This window comes from Protopterus annectens, chromosome 13.part0, assembly GCF_019279795.1.
Source record: "Protopterus annectens isolate FY-2018-M chromosome 13.part0, PAN1.0, whole genome shotgun sequence".
Lineage (NCBI taxonomy): Eukaryota > Metazoa > Chordata > Ceratodontiformes > Protopteridae > Protopterus > Protopterus annectens.
In genome coordinates this window covers 20,132,033-20,156,761 of record NC_056747.1, presented here as the reverse complement: position 1 = coordinate 20,156,761, position 24,729 = coordinate 20,132,033, and the positions used below count along the sequence as shown (strand labels likewise).

Genomic DNA, 24,729 nt, shown 5'->3' with positions numbered 1-24,729 from the left:
GGCCCTACTAGACACCTTGAATCAGAGAGCATCGCTACCACCTCATCACATACAAACTCTGAGGAAACATGTTTTTTTTTTTCCAATTTTCTGACCCCCTCCAGTGAGACTACTACTTCAAGCCCTCGGGTCTGTGATAGTGGCCATTACAGTTGTCCCATTAGCGGGATTCTTTATGTGAGTACTTGAATGGACTCTGACTGTTCAGTTGCCTATTCTCTACCAGCCCCTGTCCACTCCTATCAAGTTGACTCCGATTTGCATCTTTCCGATGTGATGATTGACAGGCCTTTCCTTCTCACTTTCCCGTCACCCACGCTGACCACGGACGCTTCCCAGTTGGGGTGGGGTGGAAGTTGGGGTAATTTCTAGGGAAAGATGGTCTAAGGAACGTGGACTCTTTAGAGACCAGATTGCATATCAGTGAGAGGAGAGCAGTCCTTTTCATGTTGCAGGCCTTTCAGGACATTTCCCTTTTAGGGACGATTGCAGTTCACACGGACAATATGTTTTTGGTTTGGTACATCAGCAAATGGGGAAATCTGTACCCCTTGTGCAGATATACCATGACGGTCTGCGAGTGGGCAATATCTTCAGACTGCCTTCTGCTTGTAAGTCACATACTGGGGAAGTCCAACTTCCTTGCAGACAAACTCAGTAGATCCATTCTGACCCCCCCCCACCATGAGTGGTTCCTCAACCAATCAGTAGCAGACTTGGTTTTCAGCCATCGGGGCCAATGTTGCTGCGACCTGTTTTTCTCCCCTCATAACAACAAATAGTTCTCTGATGTCCCTGCTGAGGTAGTCTCTGAGGGATGCTCTAGTTCATGATTGCCCCCCCCCCCAAGTCTCCTCTGTGCTCACCCTCCTCTACCCCTGATCCCCAAGTTCCTACAGAAAGCAAAATGGCTGAAGACCTCAGTGATCCTCATTACCCCCTGTTGGCCTCATCAAGATTTAGTTCCCCTTTCTCTGCTCTCATTGGAATATCCTCCTTGGATACTGCAACCCAGACAGGATCTCTTCCTTCAGCCTTCTTAGGAGTATCATCCGAATCTGTGCACCCTGAAACTAACTACTTGGTTTTCTCCAGTTCCAGTGATTGTACAGAGGTCCAGGCTTAAAGTTTATAGAAGCGAGTGGAAGAGTTTTGCTTATTGGGCAGGTATGCTGAACATTGATCCTTTTTCAGCTCCTCTACCTGCTGTCCTGTCCTTTCTAGCCTCCCTTTTTCTGGACAACGCTAGTTTTTCTACTGTTCAACTTCAATTGTCTGCTATTTCAGATTTTCACTCTGGAAATTTGTTTGGTTCTCTTGCAAAATCTAGTTATATAAAGCTTTTTTAAATGGTATTTTTGTACTCTGACCCCTGGTTAAGGATCCTTCTCCTCCGTGTGATCTCACCATCGTTCTCCAAGGCCTCATACAGAAACCCTTCTAACCTTGCAGCTACTGTGACTTGAAATTTATTTCTTGGAAAACTGTCTTTTTGGTGGCTATCACTTAAGCTAAAAGGATTTTGGAACTTCAGGCTCTGTCTACAAAACCTCCTTTTTTTCGTAACAGTAGAGTCTCCCTTCATATCAATCCTTCCTTTATGCTTAAAGTGTCCACTGAGGTTAACTTGAATCAGTCCATTCAATTGCTAGTCTCCCCCAGTTTTTCTAACAAAGGGGAGTGGTTACTGAACCTTTTAGATATTCATAGACCACTACGTTTTTACCTTCTTAGGACAAAACAGTTAAGAATGACTGACAAGTTATTTGGATCCTTTACAGCTAACCACCTAGGTAAAGCAGTTTTGAAAGTAACTCTTGCTAAATGGATTACAAGTTGCATCTCTATTTACTCCAGAAGTGGCCTTCAATTATCTCGTCCTCCTAAGGCCCACTCAACGAGATCTATGGCTATGTCATCAGCCTTTTCTTCCAGAACCTCTATTGATGATATTTGTGCTGCAGCCACCGGGTCTAAAGTTCATACGTCTGTGACTTAAAAGAAAGTTACTGTTTGTCGTCTTTGTATTTAAGTTACCTGTAACACATTGCATTTAAGTTACCTGGCACTTGCTCACTAAGTCAGCACTAAAAAATTATTTATTTATTTATTTTACATTTGTTTACCGGGTTAGTCCAACTGGATACATATCCATTTTCAGCAGAGACCTGGGGAGAAAAGCTCCACAGTAAAAACAAGACTTTGAGTTACATTTCAATAATTTCATGATTACATGGTAAGATGAGACACAACATTGAAACATATCAATTTCATAAAAGTTCAAGGAGAAAAACCTCCACATAAATGAAAACAAGACTTTGGTTTACATACAGAACAAAAATTCTGGCTAACATAGTAGGAAGAGACATCAATTTAAAATTTAGCTATAATATGAGTAATTCATGTAATATGTGGATAAGTGAAAGCAGGGTTTCACTAGACAATATTAAAGATTAAATTATAGGCCCCGAGGAGAAGGGTAAAGATTTATCCCATAACACGCTCATAGTGATTAATGAGTAGAAGGCTGTTGCGAGGAACTAGAGATAATATAACATAGTATAGTAGGGCACTAGTGGAAAAAGAGAGAAGAGAGATGGCATTGGGAAATGACATAGAGGGTATAGGGACTTTTAGGACTAGTCGGGTTTAGTACAGGGACATAGCCAGTGAGCTTTTAGGAATAATTTAAGGTTACTTTTGAACTGGCTAAGGGAGGTAGTTAGTCTTAGGTTATTAGGAAGGGAGTTCCATAGTTTTCCTATGGAATTAGCGTAAAGAGCATCCCCACCTAAGTTATTAGATTTTATAGTTTGTACCAGGACACTATTTGAAGATCTGAGGCAGCTAAGATTAGAATAGGGGGTTAAAAGTTTGCTCAGTGAGGGGGTTTTATTTGGTTCATTGATTATTTTAAATGCTTCAGTAAGTTGGTTAAGTTTAAGAAGATTGGGAAGTTCTAACCAGGCAAGTTTTTTTAGGTTTAGGCAGTGATAAGTATGGTACGGTTCACCTGTTACAAATTTGGCAATATGGTTATAAGTGGTAGAGAGTTTATTGAGCTCAGTTTTATTGAGGAAGGCGAATACTGGGGAGGCATACAGTAGGGTGGAGAGAAGGTGTGTGCGTGCAATGGTTAGTTTGGTATTGGGAGTGAGAACGTTTTTAATTCTGTACATGGAACCTAGTTTCTTGTTTACAGTTTTTATAGTTTGACTGATGTGTATATCAAATTTGAGCTTGTGATCGACAGTGACACCTAGTAGTTTGGCATTTGTGACAGGCTCTATGATGGTACCATTAGTGGACTGAATGTGGAAGGTCATATTATTAGTAAGTGGAGGGTGTTGTTCTAAGGAAGCTGCTGAGGTGGGGAAAATTAATAGTAACTTGGTTTTTGTTGGATTCAGGATAAGTTTCCTTTCTATGAACCATGTTTCAACTGCAGCAAAGCAGTTTTGGGTAACTACTTGGAGATTATGGAGAGAAACATCGGAGCAGATCAGTGTGGAGTCATCTGCATATTGAATGCAGGTGGCTTTCGGGATGACTGAATAGAGATCGTTTATGAATACAGAGAAAAGAAGGGGACCAAGTATAGAGCCTTGGGGAACTCCTATGGTGTTGGGTAGTAAGTGAGAGAGCTTGCTTTGCCACTGGACAGCTTGTTGTCCACCAGAAAGGTAAGCATCAAACCAGCGTAGGGTAAAAGCACCGCACCCTCACAAACTCCCCTTCAGTACCTTGTTCCCCATTGGCCCTTTTTTTCAATTATAAAGGAATTCCCAGTACTATTCTAGCATGTCCAAAGGTCAGTTGTCAATCTCCTCTCCGGTCCAGCTGGTGAATCTGGGAATCTAGAGGCAATGTTACAACTGCCTCATGTACACAGACAACCCTCTCCTCCTCCCAACAAATTCCAACACATGTGAGAGATGCAACCATATAGCCAAACTGGAGGCTAAGCTCTCTCAACTCAGTCCTGGCGTAACCAGTCAGGAGGAGAAGGAAACCACACTCACTACAATTCCAGTCTCACATAGACCTACCACGACAGCAAACCAAACACATAAACACACAAAAACATACTCGGAGGCTCTAAATAAAAATCTGCCTAAGCAGCAGAGACCTCCAAAGCAGACACCCAAGCAACCGCTACCCCAAAACAAAACACATGCAACACATAGCACACAAAGCCAGTGTGCCGAACAGTCACAGCCCTTAAGGCTACAAAACGCACCTGATACACTTGTAATAGGTGACTCTATCGTGCTCACCAGGCTGAACAAGGAGAAGGTCACGGTGAGCTGCCTGTCTGGCGCTAGGATCCGCCACATAACACACGCACTCAGGTCACTCCAAGGCAAGTACAAATATGACTCCGTCATTGTCCATGCTGGTGTGAATGACCTGAGACGTACCTCCCTGGACTACATGAAAAGAGACATAGAGGAGCTCTCTGAACATGTAGCCCAGGCTGGTATGACCCTGACCTTGAGTAGCATCTTACCTCACCAAGAATGATGCCACAATATGAAGACAAGATGATCAATTTCAACAATTGGCTTAAGTATTGGTGTCATTCAAAGGGGATCCAATGCCTGTCAGCCTGGGATGACATGCTCGACAGGCCACGATGCTACGCTAGGGATGGCTTGCACCTGTCACCCCAGGGCTTTCGGATATTGGCAAAGGCTCTTGCTACCCCCATAGTGCCTTTTTTAGACAAGGCTCAAAAGACAAACCCACCTCCATAGGTATCACAAGGGATAAGAAACTAAGAGTAATGCTACTCAGTGCCAGAAGTCTAAACCTCAAGATGCACACACTTGAAACTCTCCTTAGCATGGAGAACATCCATATCTGTGCAGTAACAGAAACCTGGTTCAAGGCTCCCGAGAGCACCCCAGCACTACCAGGTTATACCTCATACCATGCTTTTCGGCCCCAAAACTTGGACCGAACCACAAAAGGAGGGGGGAGTATCAATATTCTTCAAAGATACCCACACCTCCAGGTTGGTGGCACAGCGCGAAGCATCAGAGACTATTCATGTGCAACTAACAGTGGGTAAAACTGCCTTCCAGTTTATAGCCTGCTACAGACCACCCTCCCAAACCCAGGAACCCCACTCGGTCTTCCTGAGAACACTGGAAAATATGAAGGTCTCTCCAAACACCATTATATTGGGCGACTTCAACTACCCAAACATAGACTGGGAGCATTACTCTAGCTCCAACACCCTAGCCTAAAGGTTCCTAGAATTTATAAACTCAAATGCTATGGCACAACTTGTTACCACTCCCACAAGAGGTGAAAACATACTGGACCTGATCATCACCAACATGGGGACTCTATGCTCCAGACCAGAAGTGTATCCCTCACTGGTAAGATCAGACCATAAACTAATCTCACTGGATATTCACATCCCGACCCCACCCCCTGCCCAGAAAACCACAGTGAAAAACTTCTCTAAAGCAAATTTCACACTCCTCAAAACCGAGGTGGAATCCTTCAAAGCCCCTGGGCCTGAGGAAAATATGGCCCAGACCGCAGAATCCTTTATAAACGCATTCTATGAACACCTTCAGGAATGCATGGATCATGCAATCCCAAATAAAACCAAGACCCAATCCTCCAAAGGCAGACGTCTTGTCTGGTGGACCCCAGCCATAAACAAACTATACAATAGAAGGAGGAAGCTACTACATGATAGAGCAAAATCCAAAAAAGGGAAGGCATCTCTGATCAGTATTAGCAAAAAACTACGGGCACTCATAAAATCGTCTAAGGCCAGCTTCGAGAGAAAAATTGCACAGGACACTAAGGATAATCACAAAGCTTTCTTTAGTTATGTTAGGAACCTGGGTGGGAATTCCCAGATATGCTCAGAATTAGTCCAAAATGACAAAAAATACACTGAACCGACAGACATTGCCAACATCCTAGCTGACAGGTTCAGCGCAAACCCCCCCCCCCCCACCAAAATGGCAAATAGCTATCCCAGCAGAGTGCTGCCCCCCCTGACATCTCAGATGCTCAGGTAGTAGCCGCCCTCTCCAAAGCAAAAATCGCAGCATCAATGGGACTAGACTGTGTCCCGGGCTGCGTCCTACATGAACTCCAAGAAGAGCTAAACCCAAACATAAAACTACTGTTCAATCTCAGCCTTACTACAGGATATGTACCCAAAGAGTGGCGTACAGCAACAGTGGTCCCTCTCCACAAAGGTGGTGCCTCAACGGATCCTGGAAACTTTCGCCCCATAAGCCTGACTAGCTTGGTCTGCAAAGCTATGGAAAGGATCATCGTGGACCTCATAAATAAAGATATTGGGGACCTACAGACACTGGATCCTACCCAGTTCGGCTTTAAGGGCAGATCCTGCCTGTTAAACCTGGTCGATTTCTTTGAAACGGTCACCAAGGCCATTGACGTGGGGAAGGTGGTCCACACAGCCTACCTGGACCTCGCAAAAGCCTTCGATACAATACCCCACTCGGGCATTATAGATAAGCTCACCAGCTTAAATATAAACCCCTATCTATGTCACTAGATGGGTTGCAAATTGGCTCAAGGACAGAACCCACAAGGTTAGAATTGCTGGAGCCATGTCGGACGCCAAACCAGTTACAAGTGGCGTCCCACAAGGCTCAGTCCTGGGACCTCTCTCTTGTTTGGTATATATTTCTCGGAGGTACAGGCAAACACGGAAGGACTGTGGCTGACCAAGTTCGCAGATGACTGCAAACTGGGTGCCATAATAGACTCTCCAGCCGACACAAGCATCCTCCAAAAGGGCCTCATAGAAACAGACAACTGGTGCCAGAGCCAGGGCCTCAAGCTAAACGCCAAAAAGTGTATAGTCATCCCCTTTGGCAAAAACAAAGTGCCCACAAATTACCACATAGGTGGTAATCCATTAAGTACAGAATAAGTAATTAGGGACCTGGGGACCCAAGTTGATAGTAATCTCTCATTTGACAACCACGTGGCCAAAGTGGTTAGAAAAACATTTTATATAGCCCACCTAATCATGAAGGGATTCACATCTAGATCAGGGGAGGTCATCGTGCCTCTTTACTCATCCCTCATCAGGCCCATAATTGAGTACAATGCCCCTTTTGGGATGTACCTTACCAGATACCTGCAGCAACTGGAAAGACCCCAAAAGTACCTCACCAAGAGGATCAAAGGGCTCAAACAGATGCCATATGCTTCCCGGTTAAAGAAACTCCAGCTCTACTCAGTGGCATACCGCCTGCTTAGTGCCTGACGTATAAAGCCATGTCCAACCCAGAATTAATGGACATGCTGCACCTCAGAAAATCCAAATCCCATCGAGCTACGCGCTCGAGAGACTTGAACCTCAGCACTGAAATAAATAGGACATGCTGGAGGGACAGATTCATAACGCAGAGGCTCCCTTCACTCTGGAATAAAATCCCAGTCCAGGTTAGGCAGAGTCCCTCATTGACTCTCTTCAAGAGAAATCTTGATGAGTGGATGGAGATCGTAGGTTTACCCCGGGTATCACTTCTGTGTCACTGTTAGACAGAGGCACAGTATACTAACCTCGAAAAAGGGCATAGCAAAATTAATTTAAAATGGGTGGCGAAAGCCAAACATACTCTGGCTAGGCTTATAAATGCCCTAGGGCAGATAGCCTAGTATGAACCTATGTGACTAATTACAAATTGGACATTGTTTCCAGGAACCGGGTTTCCTTTGGTTATGCTGTGCTTCGGCATATCCTTCCTTGAGGCCACCCAAGGGTTGTTTGTAGCTGGAGACTGTGACCCATTCTTGAGGAAGAATGAGAGAGACAACATCAGATTTATGTATATATGATGTACTCACCTCCTCCTTGCTGCTCCCTGGCATATGCCGAACACTAAAAAAATCCAATGCCAAAGAACCAAAAACCAACGTTTATTGCAAAGCTTTCTGGTCACAAACCCCCTTTCTCAGTGCTACTATTATAAGAATAAAAAATGCAACATTTAAATTAGAGTTCTTGCAAAAACACATGATTGCAGCCAGTCTATCATATAATACCATTAATTCTCCAGCCCCATGTAACAGTTTACAAAACATACATAAAAAGTATATATATAAAAAAAAATAATTATATATATATATATATATATATATATATATATATATATATAAACTGTAGGCTTGGGGGTGGGGAATTAATGGTCTTATATGATAGGCTGGCTGTAATCATGTATTTTTTATTGTCATAATAGTAGCACTGAGGAAGGATTTGTGACCCCGAAAGCTTTGCAATAAACATTTGTTTTTGGTTCTTTGGCATTGGATTTTTTTAGTGTTCAACTTCTACTGTTATTTCTTCATTCCATCTATTATGGTATAGACTGTTTCCTTGAAGTTGCTCCTGGCATATCTCAGGAATTATTGGGAACCTTTGTTCCTGGTTTGAGCCTCTGGTTCTTTTTTGTTCTGTTCTTATGTAGTAAACTTTTTCTTCCTGTGGGAGTTTTTGGGGGCAGCAAACTCCATCTGAGAAGGCTGGGGAAAGGATAGAGCAATATGGGAAGAGGGAGGAGCTTGAGACTTGGAGCTTATTCTATAGAAATGCATCTGAGTCGGATCCGAGGATCGGAGCTGTAACCTATTTGTAAGGAAGAATGAAAGAAGACAACACAGATACCAAGTTATGGTGAGTACATAACTTATAATGCTTTTGAAAGCATCGGCTTATCCCACTTGACTCTTGACGTCATCCCCTCCCAGATAAAATTCTTTAGCTCTTTATTAATTGCTATCCAGTTCTTCTCCTCTGGTTGATAAAAAATATGCCTCACCTGTTTATAAAACTAAAGGGAGTAAAAACATTTTAACTGCTTGCACCTTGCTATCCATGATCATAAAACAGATCTTCCAATTTTTGTATCATCTTTTGTTTAGTTTCTTTCCACATATCCTTAGCTGCCACACTGGAATCCTTTTTAATCCATACTCCTAAGTGCTTCATTTTACCATGTATCCATAAATATGGAATCTGAAGTAGGAGATTCATTTGTCTGCAAGCTGTGGGTTATGGATCCGATATCGGATCCGAACCAGCATGGTTTTCCAGCTATGGATCCGAGCTCTCAGCTCCTCCCCTCACCCATAATGCCCTGCTCTCCCTACATGACCTCAGATCTAGTTTGCCGCGCTGGTGACCAGATTGGTTTCTGAGAGCTCTACAGCTAAGTGTTTATTCAGCTAATTTTAGTGCTAAATTTAAAGTTTTTTCAACAGTTTTGTCTGAAAGTTTAGGTTTCCCTTATTGTAGCTTAAAGTTGTTTAGTTTTATTAACCTTTATAACTTTTAGTTTCCCTCCCCTCGCTGGTACGTAGTGTGTGTTTGGGCCTGTGTTTGTTTGGCTAGTTTGCTTTTACTTTTTTAGATTAGTTTAAGTAAAAAGCTAGTGTTCTTAGGATGTCTGAACAACCTAAGGCTGTTTTTTCGAAGTGCTCCGAGTGTGGCCATAAGCGTTCCCCTGCTGATGGCCACACTCTGTGCGTTCGATGCCTTGGGGTTGAACACCTCACTTCTGGATGTTCCATTTGTGCAGGGTTCATCCCCAGGGCATTGAAGGAGCGGAGGTCGAAGCTGGTCCTGGCGGGACTTTTGCCCCCGGACTCGGCTCCGGCTACCGCTCCTTCGGGGGGTACCGTGTCTACGGTTCCAGCTTCTCCGGCTCCCCCTCCTCCTCCTGGGACTCAACCTCCCTGTAGTGGTTTGGAGGAGAGGGAAGCAAGAAAGAAGGACCGGAGGGAGAAGCACCATAAGCGGCGGGCCGAGACATCTGTTTCGGCCCCGCCTGCCAAGCGGGCTTCTCCTCCGGCCTCCTTGTCTGCTGGTTCTCCCCCTCCTTGGCTCCGGTCTCCTGTGTGCTTTTCACCGGGACCTGAGGAGGAGGAGACCCGATCTCCGTCGAGGCTATCGAGGAGGCACTCAAGGCCTACCTCGGTAGCCTCGTCGAGATCTACTTACAGTTTATCTGATGCTGATCTGGACCGGATGATGAGAAGGTTCATCCAGGCCCAGATGCAGATGGGAGTGCTCTTGCCTCCCCCCCCCCCCTCTGGGGGGGGAGCTCGACCCCTTTCTTTAAACCTATAGCTCCTTCTCCGACCCGCTACCCGGGTTCGGAGCAGTTGGAGCCGAGCAGCTTCGGAGCCGGGGGTGGGTCGGCGCCGATAGTACTGGGTACTTCAGATCCGACTCTGCCCTCGAGTGCTTCGGATCCGACCTCTCGGAGCCTGGATCCGAGCTTCGGATCCGGGGGGATCAGTGCTCCTTCGGCGCCGTCCGTGTCGGAGCGCACTGCCCCCTCGGATCCGAGTGCTTCGGTGCCGGCTCCGATCCACTCTTCGGATCCTAGGGGGAGCCGATTATCGGATCCTTTGGTCGAGGTCGGCTCCCCCTCGGCTTTTGATGTAGTGGAGAGGGCCCTGTTGAGGGTTTCCGGACCCCCGGCACTTGCTTCGGCTCCGTCCCGCGCTCCATCTGCACTGGGCCAGGCTTCCACCATCCGGCCATTGGGACAGCCCGCTCCTTTGCCCCAAGTTGTTCCTTTGGAACAGGTCACAGTTTGCGAGGAGTCCTCTGACAGCCCCCCGGAGGATGCCCCTCGCAAGCATACGTGCAAAAGGAGGCACATAGACTCCCCCGAGTCTCTCACTGAAGACACGGACTTGGAGGAAGGGGAAGGCTCCCCAAGATCACCCCCCGAGGATGTCTCCTTTGGAGACATCATGGAAATGCTTCGCATAAGGGGGGGGTGGTCTGCCCCCAAGTCTTCCTCGGACGAGTCCGTGTTCTTGGAGGCATTTGAAGCGGGCCCGTCTACCTCTTGGGTGTCCCCTCCTGCCGACCCCCTGGTGGACCTGATTACCACCAGGGCGTGGAAGGAACCGGACACCGTGGAGCCAATTCCAAAAAGGCCTGACCGTATACTTAGTCCCTCGGCTGACCGTGCCCATTGGAGTAAGGGGCCTCCGGTAGATGCCATGTTGACGGCGGCAGCCACCAAGAGGGAACTTGCTCCGGAGAGTCCCTCAGTCCATCCCCCGAGCAAGGAGTCTCGGATGATGGACTGCTTGGGGAAGCGGATGTTTAGTTCAGCGACCTTTTCAGTAAGGGCGCTGAACTACCTGGCACATGTGATTAGGATGCAGCGCGATCTGATCAAGGAATACGCTGCATCCCCCCCAGAGTCCATGTCAGAGGAGGACAAATTGTTGCACTCCACCCGTATGGCCACTCTCATGTCCGTGACTAATACCTCTATGCGGTTACTGTCCCATGCTACGGAAGGTGCCGCTAGAGCCGCAGGGGCAGGCCTAGTTACTAGATGTCAGGCCTGGCTCCGTCATTGCGATTTCACGGAGCCCTTCAAGGCGTCATTTGCGAACGCTCCCTTCGATGGTTCTGCCCTCTTTGGCAAAACTGTTAGCGATACCTTGACCCAGAGCGAGAAGGACGGGAAGACGCTGTCTGCCGTCGGAATCCGCTTCTCTGTGCCCCAGAGGCCCTATTCTAGGAACCAAAAGGGCCAGAAGAAGATGTGGTTCCGGAAGTCGCAGCAATCCCAACCCGCTCCGGACAACCAGTCCTTCCGTAGCAGAGGAGGACAGGGAGGACGCCACCCCAGGGGCAGAGGGGCTCCCAGGAACTTCGGGTCCAGAGAACCCTTCTCTGAACGGCCCGCACAGCAGCCCTGAAGGGTTGCCCGGCTGCTCCACTCTGGAGGCAGTCGGGGGAAGTTTTTCGGAGCACCTAGCGGCATGGGAGTCCATAACATCAGACTGCTGGGTCCTCCGCATCATATCCAGAGGATACCGTATCCCATTTCATCACATTCCAAAATTGAAGTCTCTCCCCGACGTTCCACCCGGTCATTGGGAGGCCGCTTTGGCAGAAATTGGCCATCTGCTAAAGAAAAGAGCCATCCAGCCCGTCCCCCCAGACCAGATCGGATCAGGGTTCTACTCCAGGTTCTTTTTAGTGCCAAAAAAGACGGGAGATCTAAGACCAATTTTAGACCTTTCACTCTTGAACCTGGCAGTTCCCAAGGAGAAGTTCCGAATGGTTACATTGCAGTCTATTCTCCCCCTTCTGGGAGAAAATCACTGGATGTGCTCCATAGACCTCAAGGATGCGTACTACCATATACTAATGGACAGGCGCTCCAGGAGGTTTCTCCGCTTCCGGCTGGGAGCCAGTCACTACCAATTCCGGGTCCTTCCCTTTGGTCTCACCACAGCCCCCAGGGTGTTCACCAAGGTATTAGCAGTGGTAGCGGCCCACCTGAGGCTTCAGGGGGTGCAGGTCTTCCCTTACCTGGACGACTGGCTTCTCACCGCTCCAACAAGGCATCTACTATTATTGGCGCGGGATTCCTTTCTCCATCTACCTCCCCGTCTGGGCATCACAATAAATACAGAAAAATCCAACCTAGCACCCACGCAGTTCATAGATTTTATAGGTGCCAGGTTAGACACGAGACGGTTAAGAGCCTTCCTCACTGCGGACAGAATTCAGAATCTGCAGCTCCAGGTGTGGGCCATTCTCCACTCCAGCTCAGTTCCGGTGGAGTTGGTCCTGAGGGCTCTAGGGTCCATGGCAGCAGCGATAGCTCTTCTTCCTCTCGCCAGGTTCAATATGCGCATCCTTCAATGGACACTCCTAGTTCAGTGGTCTTATCTTGCTCTTCCTTAGCATCATCCCATTGCGATCAGCAAGGCTTGCAAGCGGTCCCTCCTGTGGTGGCTCCACTCTCCAGATCTCCACGGAGGCCGCCCCTTTTGTGCTTCTCCCCCTCTCGCCACGGTGACCACGGACGCCTCCTGCCTCGGGTGGGGGGGGGCATTTTGCAGGCCGGACGGTCCAAGGCACGTGGAACGATTCAGAGACCTTACTGCATATCAGCGTTCTAGAGATGAGAGCAGTGCTCTTAGCGTTGCAAGCACTTCAGGCCTTTCTTCCCTTGGGAACTATTGCGATTCAGTCGGACAACATGTCTGTCGTCTGGTATATCAACAAACAGGGAGGAACCAGGTCTTACCCTCTTTGTCGAGAAGCCATGAGAGTGTGGGAATGGGCAATCTCCACCAACCGCTTTCTCATCGCAACGCATATTCCGGGTCGGTCCAACATCCTTGCGGACAAACTCAGTCGCACCATTCTCTCCCCTTACGAGTGGTCTCTCAATGCTCAGGTAGCGAACGCATCTTCGCGGTGGGGAACTCCTTGTTGCGATCTTTTGCGTCTCCCTCAAACACCAAGTGCGACAGTTTTTCGCTCTAATCCCTCCTCGCGGAGATACCCCAAGAGATGCTCTGGTGCATGCTTGGCCCCCCGGTCTTCTTTATGCTTACCCCCCTTTGCCTCTGATGCTCCAAGTTCTTCAGAAAGCCTCTCGGTTGGGGTGCAGAATGATTCTCATTGCCCCATTTTGGCCTCGACAGATCTGGTTCCCTTTCCTAAGGTCTCACTCAGTGAATCCTCCTTGGATTCTAGATCCCATTCCGGATCTGATATCTCACCCATCCCACCTATCAACCCCGAATCTGGACAACCTGAAGCTGACTGCTTGGCTGCTCCAGTTCCACTCCTGATCAGGACTCCCGGTATTTCGTCTCCAGTTAAGGCCATCCTGGTGGCAGCTCATAAACCATCTACCAGGAAAGTTTACCGCAGTAAGTGGAAACGATTCTCCATTTGGGCGGAGCGGCAAGGTCTAGACCCCTTCACAGTTCCCCTTCCTCTGGTTCTTGACTTTCTAACCACTCTTTTTAATGATGGTGCCAGCAGTTCCATGGTCAAAGTGCAACTTGCGGCAATTTCTCACTATCATATTGGTCAAGACTCCAGTCCACTGATGTCTGCCAAATTGTGTAAGATTTTCCTAAAAGGTACTTTTCTCCTCAGACCCCCGGTAAAGCAAGTGGTTCCTCCTTGGGATCTTTCTCTGGTCCTTCAGACCTTGACCGCTCCCCCCTTCGAACCTGCGGCTACGGTAGATCTGAAATTTTTATCTTTCAAGACGGCCTTTTTAGTAGCTATTACCTCGGCCAAGAGATTTTCAGAACTTCAAGCCTTATCCGTCAAGCCTCCCTACTTGGTCTTTCATCCGGACCGTGTATACCTCAGGACCAACCCGTCCTTTCTTCCTAAGGTAGCTTCTGAAGCAAATATTAATCAATCCATTAACCTCCCTGTTTTCTTTCCTAAATATCAAAACAAAGGTGAATACAAGCTACATTCCTTAGATGTTCACAGGCAACTTAGATTTTATCTGAACAGGACAGCTGGTCATAGGCAATCCGAACAGTTGTTTATTTCCTTTGCTAAATTCAATTTGGGTAAACCAATTTCCAAAGTTTCCTTATCACGCTGGATTTCGCAGTGCATCTTATTGGCTTATCAAGCTTCTGGAAGGCCCGCACGAGGGAGTACATGCCCATTCAACCCGGTCAGTTTCTACTTCAGCGGCCTTTAAAGCTAGGATTCCTCTGGATGATATTTGTTCAGCAGCCACTTGGGCTTCATCTCATACCTTTATCTCCCACTACAAGTTGGATATTGCATCTAGAGGTAGAGCATCCTTTGGCTCCGCGGTGCTCCGGAATATCCTTCCATGATGGCCGCCCAAGATTCAGGTAGCTGGGGACTCTGTCCCACAGGTTGCAGACAAATAAATCTCCTACTTCAGATTTAGAAGTTATGTACTCACCATAACGTTCCATCTGAGTAGGTGTATTCATTTGTCTGCAACCATCCCACCCTCCTATCCCCCCTGGCCTTCTCAGTTTCCTGCATATTATGTGTTACCCTTTTTAGGGTATTTCTATTGTTGGCAAACTCGATCTGAGGTCATGTAGGGAGAGCAAGGCATTATGGGTGAGGGGAGGAGCTGAGAGCTCGGATCCATAGCTGGAAAACCATGCCGGTTCAGATCCGATATCGGATCCATAACCCACAGGTTGCAGGCAAATGAATACACCTACTCAGATGGAACGTTATGGTGAGTACATAACTTCTAATTTTGTTGAACCAATTTGTGTGAGTGCATAGTTTACTGCTAAGGCCTTTGTTTTAGTTTCATTAATTTTGTATATTGAAAAGACTTGAAACTGTTTCAAAATGTTACACAACTCTGAAATGTCTTTTTCTGGTTTTGTCAGGTATAAAATAATATCTGCAAATAGAGCCAGTTTTTCTTGACTACCATACCAGCTATATTCTTGAATTTCTGAGTCCCTTATTTTCTTTGCCAGTGGTTCTAAATATAATGCAAATAACAAAGGGAAAGAGGACATCCCTGCCTGGTTCCTGTACTCCGTTATCAGAGAGGAACCCACCCACTTGAATTTTCACCTCCAGTCCCTCATATATCCTTCTAATCGACCTTGTAATTTTATCTGGGAATGCACATAGGTTTATAGGTTCATAGGTAGGTACTAGGCTATTGGCCCTAGGACATGTATAAGCCTAACCAAACGGTACCCTAGCTTTTGCCACCCAAGAAAATTATTTTCCTGTGCCCCTGTCAAGCAGAGCCACAGAAGTGATCCCCGAGGTGAATTTCCTATCTCCCATCCAATCATCAAGATTTTTCTTGAAGAGTGCTAATGAGGAGCTTTGTTTGATATAGATAGGTAGTTTGTTCCAGAGTATGGGAAGTCTCTGAGACAGGCATCTATCCCTCCAGCATGTTCTGTTTATTGTGGTGACAAGGTTTAGGTCCCTAGAGCGTGTAGCTCGGAGGGATTGGAATTTCTTTAATTGGAGCATGTCCAACACCTCTGGATTTGACATAGCTTTGTATGTTAGGCAGAGATCGCCTCTGAGTAGGCGATATGCGACAGAGTAAAGCTGGAGTTTTTTGAGACGGTCTGCGTAGGGCATCTGTTTGAGGCCGGTAATCCTCTTTGTGAGTGTTTCTGTGGTCTGTCCCGTTGTTGTAGATGTCTTGTGAGGTACATAACAAAAGGGCGTTGTACTCTATAATGGGTCTAAGTGATGAGTAGAGGGGAACAATGACCTCTCTTTTTTTTTTTCTGGATGAGAAACCTTTTGTGATGGTGTGCCACATAGAAGGATTTCCTGACTACTGTGACAATGTGATAGAGGTGAGACTACTAGTCCACCTGTGTCCCAAGGTCTCTTATCACACTTTCGGTGTTAAGTAGACTACCGCCTATGTGGTAGTTCATGGGTGCAGAGTTTTTACCAAAAGGGATGACCTTGCACTTTTTGGAATTGAGCTTGAGGCCATGGTTTTGACACCAGGCATTTGTTTCAGTGAGTCCCTTTTGTAGGATGTCCACATCGTTAGGAGATTTGATTATGGCTCCTAGTTTGCAGACATCTGTGAACTTTGTTAGCCAAAGACCTTCTGTGTTAGCCTTTACTTCAGAGAAGTAGATACCAAACAAGAGAGGACCTAGGATTGAACCCTGTGGTACTCCACTTGTCACTGGTCTGAAGTTGGATTTCGAGTCAGCTACTTTCACGGTGTGGGTTCGGTCAGTGAGCCAGTTGGCAACCCATCTTGTGACAGGGATTTATACTTGGTTTAGTGAGTTTGTCTATAATTCCAGAGTGGGGGATGGTGTTGAAAGCCTTGGCGAGATCTAGATAGGCTGTGTGTACCACCTTACCCTCATCTACAGCTTTGGTGACCGCTTCAAAGAAGTCTGTCAGGTTTAGGAGACATGATCTGCCTTTTGCAAACCTGAACTGGGTAGGGTCCAGAGTTTGCTTCAATTGCCGGCTCTTAAACTGCTTGCTTACTCTGGCAAATGCTTTTTCTGCGTCAAGACCCACCAATAACAATTGTTAGTAGGAAGTGCAATTCCAATCACTTCCTTATGTGCAATATCACCCAATCTCACCTCTGTGTATATAGTGTACTTTTCATGTGTTAATCGTCTAATAGTCATTGTTGTCCAGTGTATATAAATAGTGTCCAAGAATGTGCGTCATCTGCATAGATACTTACTTTTGTACTATAGTTATTGTTTATTCTTTAATATCTATCGTGTCTGTCTTTTTGTGTTTGTTTTTCTCCTGTAAAAGAGCTGACACTCTAAATTTCATTTAGGTAGCAGTTGTGTTTCGTAAATGATAATAAAGTTTCTTTGAATCTTGCATCTTTGAATAACAGTGGTATTTCCTTAAATTCTGTTTCACTCTGGATCATCATTGTTCTGTTAATGTTATCAAATGTTTGACTACCCTCCGCAAAACCACATTGATCCATATTTATAGATTTTTGGCATCACTTTTGCCATTCGTTTTGCCACTGTAGGCATAAACATTACTAATCATGCTTTAGGATTGAAGTGGGCCTGTATGAAGGCGTCTATATTACATAGTCGAAGTATGACAACTTCGAACGTGATATGGTTGAGACCATAAGTTCGAAGATGTCATACTTCGATTGGAAAAAAAAAAGAACATACCTGTTCTACACAAAAACATGTTTTTGATGTGTTTCTGCTTTATTTATTTATTTTTTCTTAATTTGAAGATTACAAGATCTCGAGATTATAAGTTCGATATATTGAACTTCGGGATTTTGTAATTTCGAAATTAAGAAGTGAACCCATAAATATATCTATCTACACATGCACATTCTTTTAATGTCCGAATCTTTTGCCTGTATTGAATGCAGGAAATGCTGTGTATGTTGCAATGTAAACTATCATTTTAGTGTTGCAGCCATAAACCCCTGGACATGTTATGGTATTGTCAAAACTTTTGACTATCACATACAGCCCATCATTGACACAACTGCCACACTTGTACATCTTTGAACGTCTGTGATGTTTGTCCTAACTAGTGCTTTTTTCAAAAATATTTTTCAAATTGTCAGCTTTTTTGTAGTTAGTCTTAGGGTGTACACCTAGAGTTTGCTTGTAGTCTGCTGTAAAAAAACATGTCCCACATGTAAGGGAGTGTAGCTCTTAATGCTTGGTACCTGATAGTTATAAACTATAGCCATTGCTCCACATTTATCGTAGGTGCTGCCCTATTTTACAGTTTTGGTGTCAACAATATTCTCAGGGGATGTTTTTGTTCTCAAAATATGGGCAAATTTGTCAATCCTCCCTATGAGAATCTCATTCGCTACTAAATTGACCAAATTGATGGGATAACCTCTCTCCAGGAACATATTTACCTAATTTAAGTAGCTTATTCTGAAATGTAGCATCCTCTGAAACCAGTCTAGAAAGATAGAGCATTTGTTCTTTAATGATCTTTTCCTGATTAAAAAAATGACTACTGTCATAATGTAATAAAGAGTTAGAATATGTCTCCTTCCTTTAAGTATTAGATATGTATCTTTAAATTCTATGTGGCTTCTACGTGGGACACCTCATCACAAAAGGGTTCTCATCCAGGAAAGGTCACTGTAACTCTCGACTCGACACTCATTAGACCCCATTATAGAGTACAATTCTCCTTTTGAAATGTACCTCACAAGACATCTGCAGCAGCTGGAGAGGCCACAGAAGTACCTCACAAAGAGGATTACTGGCCTCAAACAGATGCCCTACACTGACCATCTCAAACAACTCCAGCTTTACTCCGAAGCATATCGCCTACTCCATCTCTGCCTAACATATAAAGCTATGTCAAACCCAGAGCTGTTGAATATGCTACACTTAAAGAAATCCCAATCCCTCTGAGCTACACGCTCTAGGGACTTAAACTTTGTCACCACAATAAACAGGACATGCTGGAGGGATAGATTCCTGTCCCAGAGACTTCCCATACTCTGGAACAGGCTACCCATCTATGTCAAGCAATGTTCCTCATTAGCACACTTCAAGAAAAGTCTTGATAAGTGGATGGGAAATAGGAAATACACCCCAGGGATCACTTCTGTGGCTCTGCTCGACATTGGCACAGGAAAATAATTTTCTTGGGTGGCGTAAGCCAAGGAACCTTGTTGGCTAGGCTTACTTAGGCCCTTGGGCTGATAGTCTAGTACCTACCTATGAACCTATTTGGTTAACGTAATCCTTTGAGATAGTGAGGTCTATATAATTAATATAGTCCTCACTAATACGGAAGGTGAACTTAAAAAAACAGTTGAGTTACTTAATTCTGCCAAAAACAAAGCAAAGGTAGAAGATTCCACCAGACCACAGAATGAGTATATCATCAAGAAAATGATGATAATGAGAGAGACTATTAAAATGTGGAGAAGTCTGAAAACAGGTCTTCCAGTCAGCTAAGATTAAATTAGTGTACGTAGGTACCTACTTACCCTAATTTAGTCCTAATTTATTCTTAGGTGACTAGGAACACAAATGTTGATGTCCTTCAAGGATGCATCTGCAGTCATAACATATGGGTTGTCCTGCCTCAGGCAGCCCTTCGATCGGCCGGATTCCAAAGTCTGGGTCTGGTCTCGGCTGATGTCGCACTTTCCCCGACGTCAGAGCTTCTGGGGTATAAAGGCATCAGCCGACGCCATTTTCCTCAGTCTTTCTTGCCGCGCGGTGCCCGAAGCAGAAGCTGTTCGCAAGTGCCGGTCGGTCAGATCCAGAGATTTCAGCTACCAAAGACTTCTAAAAAAGCTAAGTATACCCCATTGGGGACTCTTTCTTGCCTCAGCCGATGTCAGACAAAGTAAATAATTGTTTAACTTGTGGGAAACAAATACCTCATAAGGATTTCCATTCTTACTGCCTTCCTTGCTTAGGCCCAGACCATGACGTATCAGCAACCTGACCGATTTTTTTTTTTGAAGTTTACCTTCAATGTTTTCCTTCATTCTTTCTTTTTTTTATCCCAGAATGTTCTCTAAACAGTTATCAAAATCTTCTTTGAAGCCTTTTAAATTGGACACTCCAGCATAACCTTCTATAAAATATTTTTAAACATCTTTTACCATAATAGTTTAATAGCTTGTATAGTGTAATGTATAACATTTATTTCATTTGTTATATACTTTCACCCATCTGTGTGATGATCATTAATCTTAACTCTAGTAGATACCCATTTTTCCCTTATGATAGGAAATTCCTACATCTGTGCGGGGGGGGGGTTGTAACACAGGCAGACATTACATTTACTTGTGTTCCCACCGGCATCCTGGCTCTGAAGATTTTTTTTTTTTTTAAATTGGGAAAGGCCTAACCTCTTTCCCATGTTGGTGATCTTAGCACTTGGCTTAGTGTAAGAACCACGTCTGTTCTTTTGTCCACACACGTACTTATCCACTTGTACTAGCAAAGACTGCCATCACTGTGTATGAATTGTCACACCCATGTCATCCTCCCTGCATCTTTACATATGTCTGTGTACTGGTTGAGCCACTAACCCCCCCCCCCCCTCCAGGATGGGTACGTTCATCCTTCCGCTAGGCCATCATCAGGATTTTATTTTTTTACGCCACCAGCAGAGGTGTTTCAAGTTTTTCTTTATTTGGAAAAAGGCAGAAGTTAAATCCTATAACTCCTTCGCAAATCTTTTCTTTTATTTCTGTACCTAACTACTTGTTTAATACCTGAACAAACAGTAGTTTTTCTGTTCTACCTAAACATGCCATACTCTTTCTCCATTTATCTATTAAACAAATAATCTGTACTTGATGTTGCCTGAACATTTGCATTCTTCAAAACCTTGTATATTTTGCACAGTGTATTTTTTCTGTATGTGCCACGTTAGCTGCGTGTAGTTTAACACCCGATTTACTGTCGCTCTGCGGTGCATCAGGCATTCTGATACCACATCAGCGTGCCTTACTGATTTTGTACCTCCATTATCTGTTAATATATCATCAGGCATTCTGATACCACATCAGCATGCCTTACTGATTTTGTACCTCCATTATCTGGTAATATATCATCAGGCATTCTCATACCACATCAGCATGCCTTACTGATTTTGTACCTCCATTATCTGGTAATATATCATCAGGCATTCTCATACCACATCAGCATGCCTTACTGATTTTGTACCTCCATTATCTGTTAATATATCATCAGGCATTCTCATACCACATCAGCATGCCTTACTGATTTTGTACCTCCATTATCTGGTAATATATCATCAGGCATTCTGATACCACATCAGCGTGCCTTACTGATTTTGTACCTCCATTATCTGGTAATATATCATCAGGCATTCTCATACCACATCAGCATGCCTTACTGATTTTGTACCTCCATTATCTGGTAATATATCATCAGGCATTCTGATACCACATCAGCATGCCTTACTGATTTTATACCTCCATTATCTGGTAATATATCATCAGGCATTCTGATACCACATCAGCATGCCTTACTGATTTTGTACCTCCATTATCTGGTAATATATCATCAGGCATTCTCATACCACATCAGCATGCCTTACTGATTTTGTACCTCCATTATCTGGTAATATATCATCAGGCATTCTGATACCACATCAGCATGCCTTACTGATTTTGTACCTCCATTATCTGTTAATATATCATCAGGCATTCTCATACCACATCAGCATGCCTTACTGATGTTGTACCTCCATTATCTGTTAATATATCATCAGGCATTCTCATCCCGCATCAGCATGCCTTACTGATTTTGTACCTCCATTATCTGGTAATATATCATCAGGCATTCTGATACCACATCAGCATGCCTTACTGATTTTGTACCTCCATTATCTGGTAATATATCATCAGGCATTCTGATACCACATCAGCATGCCTTACTGATTTTATACCTCCATTATCTGGTAGTATATCATCAGGCATTCTGATACCACATCAGCATGCCTTACTGATTTTGTACCTCCATTATCTGTTAATATATCATCAGGCATTCTCATACCACATCAGCATGCCTTACTGATTTTGTACCTCCATTATCTGGTAATATATCATCAGGCATTCTGATACCACATCAGCATGCCTTACTGATTTTATACCTCCATTATCTGTTAATATATCATCAGGCATTCTGATACCACATCAGCATGCCTTACTGATTTTGTACCTCCATTATCTGGTAATATATCATCAGGCATTCTCATACCACATCAGCATGCCTTACTGATTTTATACCTCCATTATCTGTTAATATATCATCAGGCATTCTGATACCACATCAGCATGCCTTACTGATTTTGTACCTCCATTATCTCATACCACGTCAGTATGCTTACTGATTTTTACCCCTCCTATATCATCAGGCATTCTGATACCACATCAGCATGCCTTACTGATTTTGTACCTCCATTATCTGTTAATATATCATCAGGCATTCTCATCCCGCATCAGCATGCCTTACTGATTTTGTGCCTCCATTACCTGTTACTATATCCGTCTTTCTTGGGTTTCTTTTCACATGAAAATAGTGAAGGAATTTCCCCAGTGCTCTGGCCACAGCTTCACCATTTAGCTCTCCTTAAAATAGAACATAAGCCTAGTGAGTCTGTCCCAGTCAACAAAACTTACATTAATTGAAAAAAATGTGCAGTCAGAAACCTGCCCATTGACCAGTGCAGTCATTGTCCACTCATCTAAGGGTGTTGCTGTTTGGCTGCTTATTTTAAGCATCTGTTTCAAACATCTGTGAGACATCCTGTTAATTATCAGTCTGTACCTTTGCCAGGCATGGCCATTTGGCATTCCTCTAGGAACTGCAATTATTTGGTCACATTTGTGCTGTAGCATTCAACCTACTTACCCTTGTGGTTCTGGATTCCTTATATCCTTCCTCTTTAAGAGAGCTTCTATACTGTTTAATATTCTTACCAGCTGTCACCTGCAAAAAAATAACTTTTGAAGTGAAGTAGTAAATAATTAGGTGCTTTGTATTTCTTTTGTTTTTTGAGAGAAACCTCTGCAGTGGCTTATTTTTTTCCATCCCCCTTTGTGTGCTTTTTTTGAATGGTTTCTGATTGTGTGCTGATGATTAGTTGATTGCTATATTTCGTGTGCAGTTTGCTTATGTTCTAAGGTGGTTGCATTGGGGAGCAGGAGCCAGATGCACTCCCTTATCAGGTGACATGATGTCATAGCATGCACCTGTCAAGATGACATGATGTCAAGGCATGCACCTGTAATGGTGACATGATGCCATGGCATGCACCTGTGATGGTCACATGATGCCATGGCATGCACCTGTGATGGTTACATGATGTCAAGGCATGCACCTGTAATGGTGACATGATGCCATGGCATGCACCTGTGATGGTTACATGATGTCAAGGCATGCACCTGTGATGGTCACATGATGCCATGGCATGCACCTGTGATGGTTACATGATGTCATGGCATGCACCTGTGAGGAGATGCACATGCCTTGGGTGCAGGAGTTATAATTTTAAAAATTTGCACTGAGAGCGCACATGAAAGTGATACCAAATGACTATGCACTGCAAAGGTTCCTTTTCAAGATCAGTTGAGGCTGTCTATAATACTTTACATATTGTATCCAGGTGGCCTTACTCCCTTAAATGTGCTATTTCAACAGAAGAAAAGTGTTGTAGTTTGAGCTTGTATATGTAAATGTTTTCTAATTGATTTGTTATATTTCCTGTTGTACCTTTGCAGGATTTTACACCTGAGACGAAAACAGCAGCTAGAGGTCCACGGCGAGCAGCTGCAAACAGAAGAAAGAAGGTATATTTTTTGAATTATTATATTATGAGAGAGGGCTTGCTGATAAGGCACTTTGTGATTAGAACTGTAATCAGTAGAAGCCTATATTGCCTGCTCTTTGCTATTATAACTTGTCTTACTTCTTAACTTTATAGTAACAAGGTTCACAGTTATGATGCTTTTATTATTCTATGTACAGTATCCTACGATGTCCTTCCATCACCACTGTTGCAGTATTAATAACCTATGGGAATATCCTACTAAGGCAGCAGTTCGTCTGACCAGCATACCAAAGCCTGGATACACTCCCATAATGCCATATGTGCAACGTATAACCTCAGCCAAGTGGAGGCAAGGGCACAGAAAGGATGCATGGATGCAAAATACCTCAGAACTTTTCTTATATCTGCCAAGACCTGAACTCTTGCCTCAGTGTTTGTTTTGTCAGCCTTGCGATTTCGTGCCTCTTTCTTTGCTGTTGACTCTCCTCATTTTCTTTATTGTTATACATTTTCTACAGGTCATCAGAGAGCGAGAGAAATGTGGTTGTGGGAGACAGACTCCTCAGAGTTCACCATACTAAATGTTTGTTTTGTCTGGGTGCTGAGTGTAATTCCATGGGTCATGCTGTCTGTCAGGCGTACAATCATCTGTATTTTTGAAAATATATCTTGAAAACCAGAAACCTGAGTCCTGGACAGCTGATGTCCCCTTTGACACTGAAGAAATCAAAGAATCTTAAATTGGAAACTTCTGCTGTGGAGTCTGACTTGGATACCTCAGTTGCGTCTCTTGATTAGACTTGGGACCATGCAAATGCTTCTACTGTTGCTGCTGCTCCTACTGTTGGCAATCCCATTGGAGGCTGATATGGTAGAGCTGTCCTGCATGTCTGGCACATCCAACCGGTCATTCGCTTTGGCCAACATGGGGGAATTTTGATGTATTATGTCAGAGGGACTGGATGGCATACGTCAAATCTTAGTTAAGGAAGAAGTTCCCCGACATGTTGATTAAGGACAGATATTGGATCTAAAAGGAAACCGACTAAACATATGGTTTCTCCTTCATCTGTGGGAACCCTCAGTAGGAG

The 24,729-nt window shown here is 44.4% G+C and overlaps 1 protein-coding gene across 1 annotated transcript in view; it reads left to right on the top strand.

Annotated features, from left to right (window-relative positions):
* Positions 1 to 24,729, top strand: part of HDGFL2 (HDGF like 2) — a 2,035,019-nt gene that overhangs the window by 396,800 nt on the left and 1,613,490 nt on the right. The window contains exon 6 of the mRNA XM_044090590.1: positions 23,589 to 23,657. Within this exon, the coding sequence (XP_043946525.1) occupies positions 23,589 to 23,657 (69 nt within the window). The remainder of the gene's footprint in view (positions 1 to 23,588; positions 23,658 to 24,729) is intronic.